Source organism: Diorhabda sublineata, chromosome 7 (genome assembly GCF_026230105.1).
Source record: "Diorhabda sublineata isolate icDioSubl1.1 chromosome 7, icDioSubl1.1, whole genome shotgun sequence".
NCBI lineage: Eukaryota > Metazoa > Arthropoda > Insecta > Coleoptera > Chrysomelidae > Diorhabda > Diorhabda sublineata.
The window spans coordinates 1,609,472-1,625,670 of record NC_079480.1 but is presented as its reverse complement, the minus strand read 5'-3'; the positions used below and the strand labels follow the sequence as shown (position 1 = coordinate 1,625,670).

Here is a 16,199-nt window from a genome sequence, read left to right as displayed (position 1 = left end):
CACTAAGTAAGAAGAAACGTGGTAAATAATTTGAATCTGGCAACTGCGCTTTCATACTTCAAATATCTTGACAGTTTTCGTTCTATGTAGTAAAAATACGATGGTTTATAGAATGAATTATCTTTATATTCAACTAAACCTATTAAAATAAATTGTTTGGAAATGTTCTCCGTTTTATATTTTGCCAAACCTGTCCGTCTCGAAGTAATTGAAAATGAGAATTTAATATTGAAACCTGTTATTATTTAGTCCAATCTGTGTACTCGATTTACATAAAAATTTATCTCGAGAGTTCAATAACCAGAGCCATAATAATGCATCTAAAGAGTGGGATTTTTAACGTAAAAAGTTAAATTGTTAAAGTTGTCAAATCAAATTGTCACAAAAGAATGAAAACTAATTGTATTTGTACACTCTCGTACATAAAAATAGATAATTAATGTAATTAACCATTATTATTATCCGTATTTACCGGTAACTAAAACGTTATTAATAAATATTACGATGTTCAAATTTACACTACCAGTTTTTACATCATTGTATAAAACTGCATCCGGTAAACGTAAATTGTTTTAAAAGGAAAATCAACTATTTTCAAATGGACAATAATATAAATAAGGTAATATTTCACATAAAGCGCCATAAACAACCATCTTTTTTTTCCCTTTCCTTATATTACATAATAGAATGTACGTATTTATCATTTCTTATTTTTTGACATTCTCTGTATATTCTCTAGTTTCAAATATTAATTAAAATTATTGAAAAGTCTGCTTCTTTTATATATTTTCGTTATGTTCATACCGAACGTGTATCCAGCCAACTTAATATAGTAAATTACTCGTAGTTGCAATGTATAGACTTAACAACAATAACTATCAAAATGGCCGGACAAACACAATGTGCAATCAATGTTGATACGATCTCACAACTCTCCTAACGACCGATTTGAACTCTGAACTCGGCTAAGTTCATACAACGGAAACCATAGACGTAACTTGTCTATGTCTATTATGTTGGATTATGTGAAATATCAAAATTTTATTTTGTTAATATTAGCGACGAAGACATTTTAATAATAAGCATAAGGATATTAATTAAAAAGACAAAGAAGATTATAACAAAGGTTTGCGAATTCAATTGTAAAATAATGAGTATATAAAATGAATTAGCCTTTTATGTTCTGTCTTCTTTTTTAACTAATAACTCAATGGGAATTAGAAAATCTGAAATTGTTGAAAAGTTTTGGTTTTTATCAGGTATCTTCATTTTGTTTTAGATACAGATAAGGATGATATTCTCGTTTTATTCTCAATACTCAATATGTGATAAAGATTATTTAATTTTTAACTTTTCAACCTCTATTGCGATGTTGCCACGTATCCTATGAGAAAATCTCGCTTGTCGAATATAAAGATTTTTTTTTTATTTTAAGCACCAACTCACAACTTTCGATTTCCATTATAAATAAATTTTCAAAACCGTTCTTAAAATTCCAAATATAAATATATTAGTACCACTATGTCGAAGAAACAGAAGAGACCGAAAAAAAAACGAAGAAGAAAGTAGTATAGGTTGTTAGGTTACTGACCTATTGGAGGTATACGTAATTAGTCTAGCTATAAAAAATGGAAAAATAGTTTAGAATTTTCGTTCTCGTATTTCATGTGTAATTTATAGCTTTCGATATAATAATAAATTTAATTTCCTCTATTAAATTATACCAGATAAAAACAACATTTTTCAATTAATTAAAGAATGTTCTTCCTTTAAAGATATATCTAATGTATGATTGACGTCTAGTGACTTCTATAACTCGTTCACGGTTAGATGCCTTCATTTATTTTTACCCTTGCATACGCATCAAGAACGCTTGTTCCCCGTATGTTTGTAGTAACGGTCGAGCCTAGTGGGCCATGACAAAATTGGCAGCTGTATCGTATTGTGCTGTAATGTTTTCGAGAGTAAGCACGCGTCGAAAGTGCAAGAATAATCAATTCAAACTAGATTACGCATCTATAAGGTTATATTTCATTCTGAACAATAGAAAGATATGGTAATAAACTTAATTAAAAAGAGATGTACAGTGCAAATGAACAATGAAAATCATAAGTTCCGTGTGTTATAGTTTAATTTTATGCACGACAGAATAATGATACTAAATTTCTAATCCAAAACTTTTCATATTATAAATATTGATTTTAAATTAATATAACCATGAAAATAAGTCAAAATGGTGATATCTGGGATATATCTGTCCCAACAACGTGTATTTTTTAATAATTTCTACGTACACCCCTCCTACGATATGATCCGGCTGACTGATTGTCAGCGACTGCTACCAAATTGTGTTAACATACACATTAAATAACATCTTACTACCACCGCTCTCTAGTGGTCAATATCTGTACTATACGTTTACGGTATTATATATAATACAATTTTATAATTATTTAAGCACAAAAATAATAATTTCCACACGTTGGAATGTTCAAGGTATATAATTTTGTTAATATAATCGACGAAATAAGTAGGATATATATTTTTTAATTACACTGATGTGCACTAGCTGTACTATAACTACATTAGTTATTTAATAATAATAGTAATGACGTACACTATTGAATACAGCTCGTATATTATGACAAGGTAAATGAAGAGAATAATAACTCTAGTGGAAAGTTAAATAATAGTGTCGCGTGTTTTTTCGTTGACTATTTCCAAAATTATGATTCGTAATTATATGATGAAATTTCACTATTATGACGCAACGACTTGTACTAATAATTCAACGTAGATGATGGCGATAGTGACAAGGCCATTACGTTTTTTGAGAAGAGTTGGTTCTATGCATATTAAATATCTTGACAGGTGTGACGATCTCCTTTTTCATTATTTTTAGTTGATATAGTGCTAAAGTCGTATTTTATTATTAGATCTTGATTTAATTATACAATAATTCCTTCTATGTAAACAAAGTCTCATCGTATATATATCAACTTGAATTATTATGTTGTTATGTTATGTATAGCCGGCAACACTGTCAATTTGTGACTATTATATATAAATGTTTTTTATAGGTAAGAGAACGAGATATAGTCATAAATTGTTGGATGCATTTGAAAGTATAAAGAATAGTTTAAATAAGGACAAATTATTTACAAGTCCACTTTATAGTTTATTAATTTGGGAATAAATATGTAGATTCCCCCTCGCCCCTAATGGTTTTGCCGCTGGAATTGTTTCTCGCGGGAAGATGTTCATTGGCGGGAAAATATGGTATATGTCAAGTTAGTATGTTTCTTTTGTCTCTGAAGTCAATAACTTGGTTATAGAAATCGCGGCAGACAGTGCAATTGAGTGATTTTTAGTAATTGTGTATGTAATTATGAGTGTTGTGGTAACAATAAATGTATTCAATTATACAAAACTGTTGTGGATATCGAATATTTATTAGGACTAAGCGGTGAGTTGAGTTTTAGTTACAAAACTAATAGATATTTATTAGGAAATTAGTTTCGGTCATTTTAAATCTATGTTATTATTTGGACATCATTTGATTTGTACTAATAAATTATATATTAGTCGTGTTAACTGTGGTGTTTACTTGTATAAATTACTCCTAAAGCTTCACAATTTACTGGTATACTTATACTGAAAAAGGCGGTATTTCTTATCGATAAGGAAGTGAAAAAATATACGTACAAATATCAAATAATCGAAATAGAATGTTTCTGATTGAAAATATTCTTTTTTTTTTCGTATTTTGCTACTTTTTTGTTCTTTACTACTTTACAACATATTTTGTTTATTTTCCTTGTTAATGCACATACTGAAATCGATGTTCTTTGAACACAACTAATTTCTAAGAAAACGAATATTTAATGATAAAAAAACAAATTTGATAGATAACATGAAATTTTATTTATCTCCTTAGGCCCATATCGCTTATCCAATGTAATTAAGTTGGTTGGAGTGTTTCAATTGAAATTTTGTAAAGTTTACTCCAATGCCATTTACATTAAAAACGAAAATATGAAAAAAAATTGATTAATTTTTTCTTTTCTACTTCATCAACAATTCCAATACCAAAATATTCAACAGTGTATTATTCTAATACGCATTTTTTGAGATCTAATTATTGATAAAATCCAACAATAAATATTTCAATTAAATAAAGGTTATTTAACTCAAGTACATCGCTTCAATCAGTAAATAAAGCAGCATTCAAGCTGAGCGATTGCAATAATTCCAAACGATATTACCATACATTAGTCTGCCCATTTATTAATTTGCCACTTTGCATTTCATTGCTAGGCTATATATCAAAATGATTGTGTAAGTCGTTCGACGGCTCCAACGATATGAAATATTTCGATTGTTTATATGCTAAACGATTTATGTCTATAAAAACCACATTTTACATTGTAATAATAATTGTAAAAAGTCACAAACATTTTTATCTACTCCTACTAATTTATATCGATGAATTGCATCTGCATAACCACTACATATCGTCAAAAAATACCGACATTTAGAATTATATTAAACGCCACTTATATATAAATTCGAATTTGAATATTCTAGCTGTCTAATTTCTTTTTTAGTTTGTTATATTGCAAATGCGTCGTCCAAATCATAACTCATCACTATTCATTCGGAATTTCTCACAGTACTAAATATAAATATCCCTCTAGCAATAACGATACCAATTTTATTGCATCCATAAATTAAATATGTAATTATAGGATTAAATTCAATAACTAATTACTACATGAGGTGCATGTATAGACGGGTATTACATATTCATCATTTTCAACCATTATATTAAAAGCAGATTCGTCGATTTAACGTTAATGACAAAATAAGTGTTTGTATAAAAACTTCGCGGTGTTACGTAATGTTTTCTTCTTGTAATAAATATTACGTTCGCAAGAAAAAGTTTCTAAACAAACGCATTCATTTTAACAAGTTAGTTGGCCGTTTCAAAACATATGTCTTTTTGAGTCAAGTACTTCATGTAGTTGTGTTTATTATTAGTAGTAGAAGATTTCTATTTTATCGGCAATTTATGACTGAAAAAATTGCAGTCCAGCTAAGCCATTCACTCACATCAATTATTCTGCAACTCAAAATATGTTTTACTCCACAACGTACATTTTAATTAACTCGAAATTATGCCAAAAACAAAAATGTGTAAAATCTTGATGCGGCTGTACATCTAAAACCGCCATATTGTATCACGTGATTTAGACATCCTAATATCGTATTTCTGGAAATTTAATTTGTTAATTTTTATTTTCACCAAGGGATGTCGCTAGGTGTATATATTTATTTATTGAATCAGATTTCGCGTGTTTTTATCTAATTAAAATACCAAATAGAGAAATAAAGTTGTTATGTCATAATTAACACCAGTTTTAATAACTTAATTTAATTAATATAAGCTTGTATTAAATATAAACTTGAAATTATCACGTGTCGTATCACAACATAGACAAACAAAGAGTATAGAACAAATCTAGAGAAATAAATCCCCCCCCCCAAAAATTGACTATATTTAATATTATTAATGTTATACTGTATATATGCCAGATATCGGTGTTACATTTACCTACACTGATCTTTTCCGCTGTTACTTCGTAAAAAAATCAACACTTTCTAAAAAGATGAAGATAAACGTAAACACAACAATGTTTACAAACGATGTTGTTTACTATTTTGTTTGACTCTTCCCATTGCCAACACAAGCTTTATTTAACTGTAGGTCTGGTTTTTTTCACGTACTTTTAGTTACCAAAACAATAATTTGGTCACACACAGCGAAATATAAATACCGATTTTAGATCAAAGTTTTAATTTCTTTGAAAATATTTTCAAATTAACAATTATCTACGAGAAAATTTGTATTCAATCGTTGTGATTAGGTTATGTTATTGTGTATTACGGCAAATGGCGTCTGACGTTTTGTTGAATTTGCGCACCCAATAAATAACCTTATATAGAGATGGGAATTCTAAATATAACTGGATAACAATTTAAATAGCTTCAATGACACTATTTTGATTTATTTTTAATAATAGTAAAAGTTGAACAGCCATTTAATTATTATGAATGTGTAGAGGAATTCGTAACGAGAAAAATTATTTAACAGATTTATAAATAACAGATTTACTTGTTTTTGAAATTAATTTTATATGAAAAGTAACCTAAAATTAAACTATTCAATTAAGAAAAACTCATTAAAAGGTCTATGTACACAATTTTATAATTTTGTAATTTTGAATTTGCAAATCTAATTGAGAGCTGATTCGAATTTGAAAAAGAAATTATTTCCTTAAAATTATTTTTTCAATAATTAATTAACATTTTTCAATTCAATTCATATACTTACCTTTGTATTTTCGAAAAATCCGTTCAAAATATGGAATCACTTTTATGCGACACTGTACGATAAAAAAATATCCCTAATCCCGACAGTTCCATAAAAACGTATCATCGTACTCCGGAGCTCGAAAATTTCATCGCGTCCAACTCACCTCGACAAAAGCATAAAAGCAACACTGAAGTCTTACGTTTTGATCGAATGTTATTATGGCCACTCCAAGCTCTTGAACAACCAGTGTTGCCACAATTTAAAAGCTGAATGTAAAAATTGTACCAAGTTCAAACAAATTTAATAAAATTATAGAAAGATGTATAAACATAAGTTTAAATTAAATTTTTTTCCCAAAAATGTTATAGACTGTGTCAATTATTATTTTAAGGATGAAAAATTTATATAAAGTTAACCTATAAAATCAGCAATGCAGTACGAAAATCTCGCGATCTAAATATAAATCAACTCGGTTATGTTTTCTAATTATTGTTACAATGTAGTACAATTTCTAGTTTATTTTATTAAACTAAAATATAAAATAACTTTATATTTGCGTACGCAGGGAAAATGTACAATTGTACTAGCTCTGGCAACATTGCTCTCACAACCCATACCTGTTGAAATTAGAAGCAACGTTGTCGGATGTAAGATTTTTCCGGAATTCGCTTACAACAGAATACAATCTCTGAAGTATTTTTTACGAAGTGAAACAAACAATAAATAACAAACTAATTCTACTTATAAGTAATTTTTTTATGAAAATATTGATGAAATATTATTTCGACTATGATGTGAAGAATAATATTTTTAAACGACTCATTTATTTATGATTTCTTATAGATTCCAATAAGAATTTATAGAATATCGTCGAAAGGGATTTCAAAGATTTGGTAATATTTGAGGAAATTGATATAAGCGACGTGGCAACGCTGTTTGCATGTTTATAAGATCAACACGCGTGTCTGACAACATAATGAGAGAAGTTTAAATTGGGCTGGGGTCGATTGCCGGCGGGTCTTTCTCATTCTTTTTAAGAGGTTAAACCACGTTCAGTTTTTCTCTTTTGTATAAACTAATTAGTTTCCTTTTTTTTTTTTAAAGAAATAATTAACAACCATACATCAAAATTCGCGTTGTGTCGAAGATAAAAATTTAAAAATTCTTGTGCTTTGTCGAGTTTTTTTTGGGGAAAAAATTCTGATTTTAAATGTGAATAGAGAATTTTAAGACAGTTACGGATATTGGTTGTGTAAATGGCGGCAAAATTTGAAAATACATCGAATCACTTGTAGGAAAATATCCGGTCTGTTAAATTTAATTTTAACATCAACTTAGCATATGACACGAAATTATAAACACGTCAAAAAATGTCAAAAGTATTTTTTTTTCAGTAATTTCGCATGGAAGATATTTTTTACATGAAATCTAATAACTGAAATTGATTTTTTTCCATTCCATGCATGTAAAATATAAACGCCATAAAATGTTTATTCATTGGAAATCGCTACTGGCATTCGGATTAATTTTTTGGCTTTTATTGTGTGCCACGGACCTGTTCGGAGGACATCCCAGAGGATATATATACAATGTTGAAGGTAAAATGTTTTTCTAATTATTTATTTTTGGAAAAGAAGAATTTTCACAATGGAATACCATGCCTGAGTCGTGCCTGAATATGCAGAATGAGAACCAAGATAAGAATTAACGTTGTAGATAGCCCGCAACTCGGCGGTCTCGTCAAAACCTACCTAACAGCGTTTTAGCGATCCCAGCTCCTTGGGAACCTCCTTTATGGAACTGGGAGTATCATTTTGAAAGTGTACCGAAAGAATCCGATGGAATCATAATCCTGCAGATTAGTATGAACCTTTTCCAGCCATCTTAATTAAAATTATAACCTATTTCCAATTTTTTTATGATTTAACTAGTTAACTAGTTGATTTCTTAACACGTTGGAGGCTAAGCCTCAATTTCCCCCGACTGAAAGTTTTTTTTTCTTTGAATTTAACCCCAATGCAATGCTTCAATTGTACCTTAAAGTTTTTCGCCGATTTTTTTATTTTTTACCGCGAAAAAATGCCTATCGAAGGGTATGCGACGACCTCGAATTTTTAGTTAGCCAAAATTTTGGAAATCTACAGTTTTAGCATCAGAAACACGCTAACAAGGAGTCATTTCCTAGGATGGTGCAAGAAGTACTTGGCCTAGCAGAAAACACAAAAATTTTTCGACGTAATCTCCTTTTAGCTGCTCCAAACACTTTTCCCAGCGATGTTCACTCTTCTTCCTTTGACCACTGAACCAAATTTTCAAGTCTGGGAACAGAAAATAATTCAAGGAGACTAAAACTGGCGAATAGGGAGCTGGTGAACTGTCTTGGTGAAACAGGACTTTCTTTTCAGCTCAATGCGGCCGTTTTTGCTTGATTTCTTCGCTCAAACGTTGCGTTTAACCCTCGCCGTTGATAGTTTTTCCTTTTTCATAATAGTCAACGAAAATTATCCCAAGTTTCGACGTTGTCTGCAGATGGTACGATCTTTGCTTCATTTGGAGCCGGTTCTCCCTTTCGAGTCCATTGTTTTGATTGTTTTTTTGTTTCGGGTGTGAAGTGATGGATCCATGGTTATGAAACGGCGCAAAAATTTGACTTTATTTGTGTGAAACATTGTCAAACATTCGATGGAAGGCTTTTGTCCAAATTTTCAGTTAATATGAGATGTTCCGCACTTTTTGGAATGTCTGCTAGCTGGCGCACTTCCAGTCGAAGATTATCCAGTGGATTTTCTTCAACATTTCTGGAATCGTCACCTCGTTTGGTCAATCACTGCGATGCTGGTCCTTGCAGGTCGTTTAAACTGCTACTGTTGCTTTCCCGATAAGCCTAACATTATAAATGAAAATAACGGTGTGTGGAAAGAAGATATATCCACAAAAAACAACCCACAAGACACTCGATTCTTTAGAGGTTATGTGTGTGAAATGGTGGAACAGTTTGACAGTTCTACTTGTTGGAATCGAACACTTTTTGTACGCACAACTTGAAAGCTCATTAAAAATTAGTGGTAGCAAGCAATTTTGACACTAATTTCCTTTTTTTTTCTATTTTTATCTTTGTATCGAGACAAATTTCTTTCCCCCTAGTCACTCGATAGAAATGGAACCCAATCTACAGAAATACCAACTTAAATTACTCTTCCTAGTTGAAACCACGAGACGAATCATTTCCAAAAGCTATTTTTTTCTTTTTTTCTTTATTTTCAGATTACGATCTTCTCTACGAAGCTCTCTACATGGAAAAATTAGACCGATCAGAAAATGTGATATTAAAATTGAGGGATTTCGGCGCTTTGCTACTTTTTTGGAATTTCGCCACTTTTGTTTGTTCCGTGATCGTATGTCAATTTGTCAAATCGTGTTGGTGGCTGATATTTAACGTAAAGATCAAAACGATCTTGTGGAAATGTCTAACTCTCAATTTCGCCAGAACAAACTCCTTATCAAAAATAAATTCAACGGTCAGTAAAATACCGATCAAAATAAAACCCGCACCGCTCACCAGTCTCCAAGTAATGGATTTGAAAAAGCGACTCGCACTTAAATCTGACGTGAGCTGTCCGAATTTTTTGAGAGAACGAACCTGCAGCAATCTGTCGGATTCTACTACAAAAAGCGCGCCGAGATGCCACATGCTGTTTAGAAATAACAAAATTTTTATTCCTCCCAAAGAAGTGAGTCCGCGGTTTATCTTTCTACACACTAAATACACTTAACTATCCACCGTTTACTTGTCCATCTCGACGTGTTCGGGACGATTGCAGCTTTACTGACCGACTCGTAGATTCTTGGTCATTTGTACCCGGCGATTTCTTAGATTCTTTTAATATAATCGAACAGAACTGGCTTCACCTTCCATGATGTGGACGAGTTCCTGAAGGAATAGTCGGTGCCAAAAAAAGCAAAGCGCCGAATAACTAATGGGATTGCGAATGGTATTTGTCTGATTAAATCCATTGGTTGACGCGGCATATTACTCTGACTTACTGAAGCAGTTGCGTCAAAAAAATATCGAGAAACGGAGAGGCAAAATCAGCCGAGGCGAGGACAATTCTCCAGACCGCACTGCTTTGTTTCCAAGGCTACTGTACACGAATGTGGCTTCATTCACGGTAGTCCATGGATGTTGACCGATGACACGACCTTTCCAGCCGGCTGACACTGTCGATTAGACTCTAGTGTGAAATCGTAGAGCCATTTTTGATCCATTGTCATATATAGATATCAAAAATTATCGAAAAAACCGACCACACTGTTTTCAAGGCTACTGTAGACGAATGTGGCTTCATTCACGGTAGTCCATGGATGTTGACCGATGACACGACCTTTCCAGCCGGCTGACACTGTCGATTAGACTCTAGTGTGAAATCGTAGAGCCATTTTTGATCCATTGTCATATATAGATATCAAAAATTATCGAAAAAACCGACCACACTGTTTTCAAGGCTACTGTAGACGAATGTGGCTTCATTCACGGTAGTCCATGGATGTTGACCGATGACACGACCTTTCCAGCCGGCTGACACTGTCGATTAGACTCTAGTGTGAAATCGTAGAGCCATTTTTGATCCATTGTCATATATAGATATCAAAAATTATCGAAAAAACCGACCACACTGTTTCCAAGGCTACTGTAGACGAATGTGGCTTCATTCACGGTCGTCCATGGATGTTGACCGATGACACGACCTTTCCAGCCGGCTGACACTGTCGATTAGACTGTAGTGTGAAATCGTAGAGCCATTTTTGATCCATTGTCATATATAGATATCAAAAATTATCGAAAAAACCGACCACACTGTTTTCAAGGCTACTATACACGAATGTGGCTTCATTCACGGTAGTCCATGGATGTTGACCGATGACACGACCTTTCCAGCCGGCTGACACTGTCGATTAGACTCTAGTGTGAAATCGTAGAGCCATTTTTGATCCATTGTCATATATAGATATCAAAAATTATCGAAAAAACCGACCACACTGTTTTCAAGGCTACTGTAGACGAATGTGGCTTCATTCACGGTAGTCCATGGATGTTGACCGATGACACGACCTTTCCAGCCGGCTGACACTGTCGATTAGACTCTAGTGTGAAATCGTAGAGCCATTTTTGATCCATTGTCATATATAGATATCAAAAATTATCGAAAAAACCGACCACACTGTTTTCAAGGCTACTGTAGACGAATGTGGCTTCATTCACGGTAGTCCATGGATGTTGACCGATGACACGACCTTTCCAGCCGGCTGACACTGTCGATTAGACTCTAGTGTGAAATCGTAGAGCCATTTTTGATCCATTGTCATATATAGATATCAAAAATTATCGAAAAAACCGACCACACTGTTTTCAAGGCTACTGTAGACGAATGTGGCTTCATTCACGGTAGTCCATGGATGTTGACCGATGACACGACCTTTCCAGCCGGCTGACACTGTCGATTAGACTCTAGTGTGAAATCGTAGAGCCATTTTTGATCCATTGTCATATATAGATATCAAAAATTATCGAAAAAACCGACCACACTGTTTTCAAGGCTACTGTAGACGAATGTGGCTTCATTCACGGTAGTCCATGGATGTTGACCGATGACACGACCTTTCCAGCCGGCTGACACTGTCGATTAGACTCTAGTGTGAAATCGTAGAGCCATTTTTGATCCATTGTCATATATAGATATCAAAAATTATCGAAAAAACCGACCACACTGTTTCCAAGGCTACTGTAGACGAATGTGGCTTCATTCACGGTCGTCCATGGATGTTGACCGATGACACGACCTTTCCAGCCGGCTGACACTGTCGATTAGACTGTAGTGTGAAATCGTAGAGCCATTTTTGATCCATTGTCATATAAAGATATCAAAAATTATCGAAAAAACCGACCACACTGTTTCTAAGGCTACTGTACACGAATGTGGCTTCATTCACGGTAGTCCATGGATGTTGACCGATGACACGACCTTTCCAGCCGGCTGACACTGTCGATTAGACTCTAGTGTGAAATCGTAGAGCCATTTTTGATCCATTGTCATATATAGATATCAAAAATTATCGAAAAAACCGACCACACTGTTTCCAAGGCTACTGTAGAAGAATGTGGCTTCACTCATGGACTCATAGATCGCGCTACGTTTGTCTAAGCGTTCAACTCGCGTCGCACTTCCTTACACAATGAAATGGCGAGTCTGAAGAACTAAAAAATTATAATGTAGAAGGTCTTTCGGTGATTTTACGCGGCCCATTGGATTTCCTGCGGCTATCGAATTGTATTGATGGAAAAGCGCTTTCTTCTTCTTCAAACGAGGCCGATGCGCATTTCCAAATACTGATGCCATGGTCTTTCCAGCCGACTTTCGCGTATTTCACGCTTCGTAGCGCGCGAGAGTGTTACCTGCCGTTTGGAGATGCCTCTGGACATCGATCTTGAACTTCTGTAGGTTCTGGTACTGGGGAAAGTCGTTCCTTGGTAGCTGATTCTACGGATTTGCATTTCTCCGAAAAATGAGACTCGGCGCTCATGAGCCACGTCTGCTTGTCGATTAGTTCTTTCATAAACTGCCAAATCGAACTGCCCCGTTCTGTATTGTGTCGAGTATCTTCAGGTTATGCTTGGGAGCCGAGTTTTCTCCGAAGATGCTCGACACAGTACAGAAGAGAGCGATCGATTAGACTCCAGTGTGAAATGAGAGAGTCACGTTTGATCCACATACAGTCGCAAAAATTTGAGTTTATTGCGATTGAGCAGCTCCAAACATTGCTCAGAATGTCGAACGAGATTTATCGCTTCATTTTACGGTCATACGAAATTATTTTGCGGCCTTTTTGGTGACAGTTTCTTCGAGGCGTCCACCGCCTAGCGAACCACTTCCCGACGCGCGAGTTTTCCAAGGAAAAGTCCTTTTCTATTAACTTCTTCAAACTGACAAAAGTTGCGTCGCTCGAAATTGTACAACTCACAAATTTACAGTTCGACATCTGTCAAATTGAGTGACGTATCTTTTGAAGGTTGGGGTTGATTGACAATCGTAAGGATTTAATGTTAATAGCGCCATCTATGTCTCAGTCCATCTAATAATAAATTTCTAGGAACGTTTCATGGACACCAGGCAAATAACTAAACTGCGAGCAGAAATTCTGAGATTACAATCGAAATTTCAAAAGGAACATTCCGATTTGTTGAAAAAAGTTGATATTGCGAATAAAGAAAAAAAAGATATCAACAAACAATTATTGGCGATTCAGAAAGACAATAAAACCGCTCGACAACAAATTGAAGAATTGATACAAGAAAAGGTTTGTTCTATAATAAATTCCTTACTTATTACTCATATTGGTTGAATTTTCACGATATGGCAACACTGGCAGTGTGATGTTTCGAAAGTTGACAGTTGACGTTGCGTTATAAAGACGATTGACAAGAATTTAGGGCAACAGACACTTTGGCGGACCTACGGAGAGAAAGTTCCTTATTTTCTTCGCGAATCGATTAGAAAATATTATTGGCTACAAAATTTCAATCGTACTCCAAAAAATGTGAAGATTTAATTATGGGTATGCACTTAAACCAACTGTCGAGTATCTCCTATGGACCTCCGGATCTTTGGACCGGGATCACTTTAGGAATCCCTGATCTAAAGATGGAAAATTGTGTAGATCCCAGCCGAGACTCACCTAGATCTCTAGGTGTTTACCTGGATTATACTGGGATTTCCAAATTGACGAAAGTACATGGTAGACGTACCATCAACCTTCTTACTAACCGTACAGGAGAGCTCCCGATTTTTTGGCGTTTCCCCACTATATCCCTTGGTACTAATTCAGTATTCAGTAGATTTCAGTATGGAATTTTTTTTGAATCCCTTTGAATCTTTCCTCGGATCTTTGAGAATGAACCTGGATCATATTCTCGCACCATTGGCCTTCTATCTCGGACTTACCGTAGAGATAATTTCCTTTCGGTAGATTTATTTCGTCAATTTTTGAAACAGCGTATTTTTGAAGGGTATGTTGCTGAAGAAATTGGAAATCGCTACGAAAGACATAAAATCGAATACGAAATCGAAAAAAGCCGTTATGACGAAATTAGAAGAGCTCACCATCAGTTCCGAAACGTTGAAGCAAGAGCTCGAACAAGTTTCCAGAGATAAAAACATTTTGGAAAACAAATTGAAAGTATTGCAAGGGGAATACGAGAAGTTGCAAGAACGAATCATCTTACCGAGCGACGTTAATTTCCGCGAAGATTACCACGTTAATACACCGGAAAGAGACACCAACGATAGAAATATAAATAACGCTAATACGAATAAAATGGAAAAAACTCAAAGTATTGGAAGGTTTAGCGAAAAAACGGTAAATTCGTTTTCTTTTTAAATCGTTTTTTTTTTTTATAAATTTTTTCCATATCTGATCTTCTAGGATATCGAACAACAATCGATTTCGCAAACGGAACTCGATATGAAAAACATTCAAGTAAAAATTAAACAACTTGAAAAAAATTTAGAAAACTTCAATGCCGAAAAACCGGAATTCAATTTTAAAAAATCAGACGTAAGTTTAGGCAACGGTCATTAAAAGCGTAAAATTTTATTCGGCAAATATTTGTTCGGTTTCTTCACCTCCTTATGACAACTCTCAAATCAATGGTTTAACAGTAACCTAACCTCAAAAGGACTCTTCACCTTCAATCTCTGATTGGATATCGAAACGTGCTTCGAATTGTGTAATTGTGAGTGTTGGTGTGCAGATAGTGTAGTGTAGTGTCCATTATCAAACAAGAACTTCCGACCATACAATAAAATATGGATCTTGTTCTCCTGGAGCCGGTTTTGTACCAAGTAGATCCATTATTCAGTACCAAGGGTCTTGCAGCGATCACTCATCAGATTTTGTTCTCCTGGAGCCGTTGGTGTACCAAGTAGATCCATTATTCAGTACCACGCATCTTGCAGCGATCACTCACCAGATTTTGTTCTCCCGGTGCCGGTTTTGTACCAAGTAGATCCATTATTCAGTACCAAGGATCTTGCAGCGATCACTCATCAAATTTTGTTCTCCTGGAGCCGTTTTTGTACCAAGTAGATCCATTATTCAGTACCAAGGATCTTGCAGCGATCACTCACCAGATTTTGTTCTCCTGGAGCCGTTGGTGTACCAAGTAGATCCATTATTCAGTACCAAGGATCTTGCAGCGATCATTCACCAGATTTTGTTCTCCCGGTGCCGGTTTTGTACCAAGTAGATCCATTATTCAGTACCAAGGGTCTTGCAGCGATCACTCACCAGATTTTGTCCTCCTGGAGCCGTTGGTGTACCAAGTAGATCCATTATTCAGTACCAAGGATCTTGCAGCGATCACTCATCAAATTTTGTTCTCCTGGAGCCGTTGGTGTACCAAGTAGATCCATTATTCAGTACCACGGATCTTGCAGCGATAACTCACCGGATTTTGTTCTCCTGGAGCCGTTTTTGTACCAAGTAGATCCATTATTCAGTACCAAGGATCTTGCAGCGATCACTCACCGGATTTTGTTCTCCTGGAGCCGTTTTTGTACCAAGTAGATCCATTATTCAGTACCACGGGCATGGAGTCGCCAATCCACTGCTCCCGCTCAGCGATGTGTGCTTCCACGCCAACCCTTATTGTTAACGGTAGTAGACGTCATTTGGTAGCTACTCATCGAAATGATTAGCCTGCGTCCAGATTTTTGCATGATCTGTTGATCCAGCCTGCAATTTCTTGTGGATATTCAGCCTGTATGCT

The 16,199-nt window shown here is 34.6% G+C and overlaps 2 protein-coding genes across 3 annotated transcripts in view; one reads left to right on the top strand and one right to left on the bottom strand.

The window, feature by feature from the left end:
- The window catches only part of LOC130446769 (uncharacterized), a 37,952-nt gene extending 31,387 nt beyond the window's left edge, over nt 1-6,565 (bottom strand). The window contains exon 1 of one of the 2 annotated variants that reach the window (XM_056783210.1): nt 6,395-6,565. The gene's annotated coding sequence lies outside the window, so the exon portion shown is untranslated. The remainder of the gene's footprint in view (nt 1-6,394) is intronic. The other variant, XM_056783213.1, reaches the window with a different exon arrangement.
- Nucleotides 3,316-14,583, top strand: LOC130446831 (uncharacterized). Its single transcript, XM_056783317.1, has 5 exons — nt 3,316-3,466; nt 7,771-7,974; nt 9,641-10,107; nt 13,523-13,729; nt 14,425-14,583. The coding sequence occupies exons 2-5, from the start codon at nt 7,836-7,838 to the stop codon at nt 14,581-14,583; spliced, it is 972 nt and encodes a 323-aa protein (XP_056639295.1). The 5' UTR covers nt 3,316-3,466; nt 7,771-7,835.
- The last annotated feature ends 1,616 nt before the right edge of the window (nt 14,584-16,199 follow it).

Bases quoted from the DNA above. Each gene is read 5' to 3' on its own strand.
- LOC130446831 (XM_056783317.1), top strand. From the start codon at position 7,836: ATGCATGTAAAATATAAACGCCATAAAATGTTTATTCATTGGAAATCG. The intron at 7,975-9,640 runs GTAAAATGTTTT...CTTTATTTTCAG, and splicing joins ATATATATACAATGTTGAAG to ATTACGATCTTCTCTACGAA. The intron at 13,730-14,424 runs GTTTGTTCTATA...TTTTTGAAACAG, and splicing joins AAGAATTGATACAAGAAAAG to CGTATTTTTGAAGGGTATGT.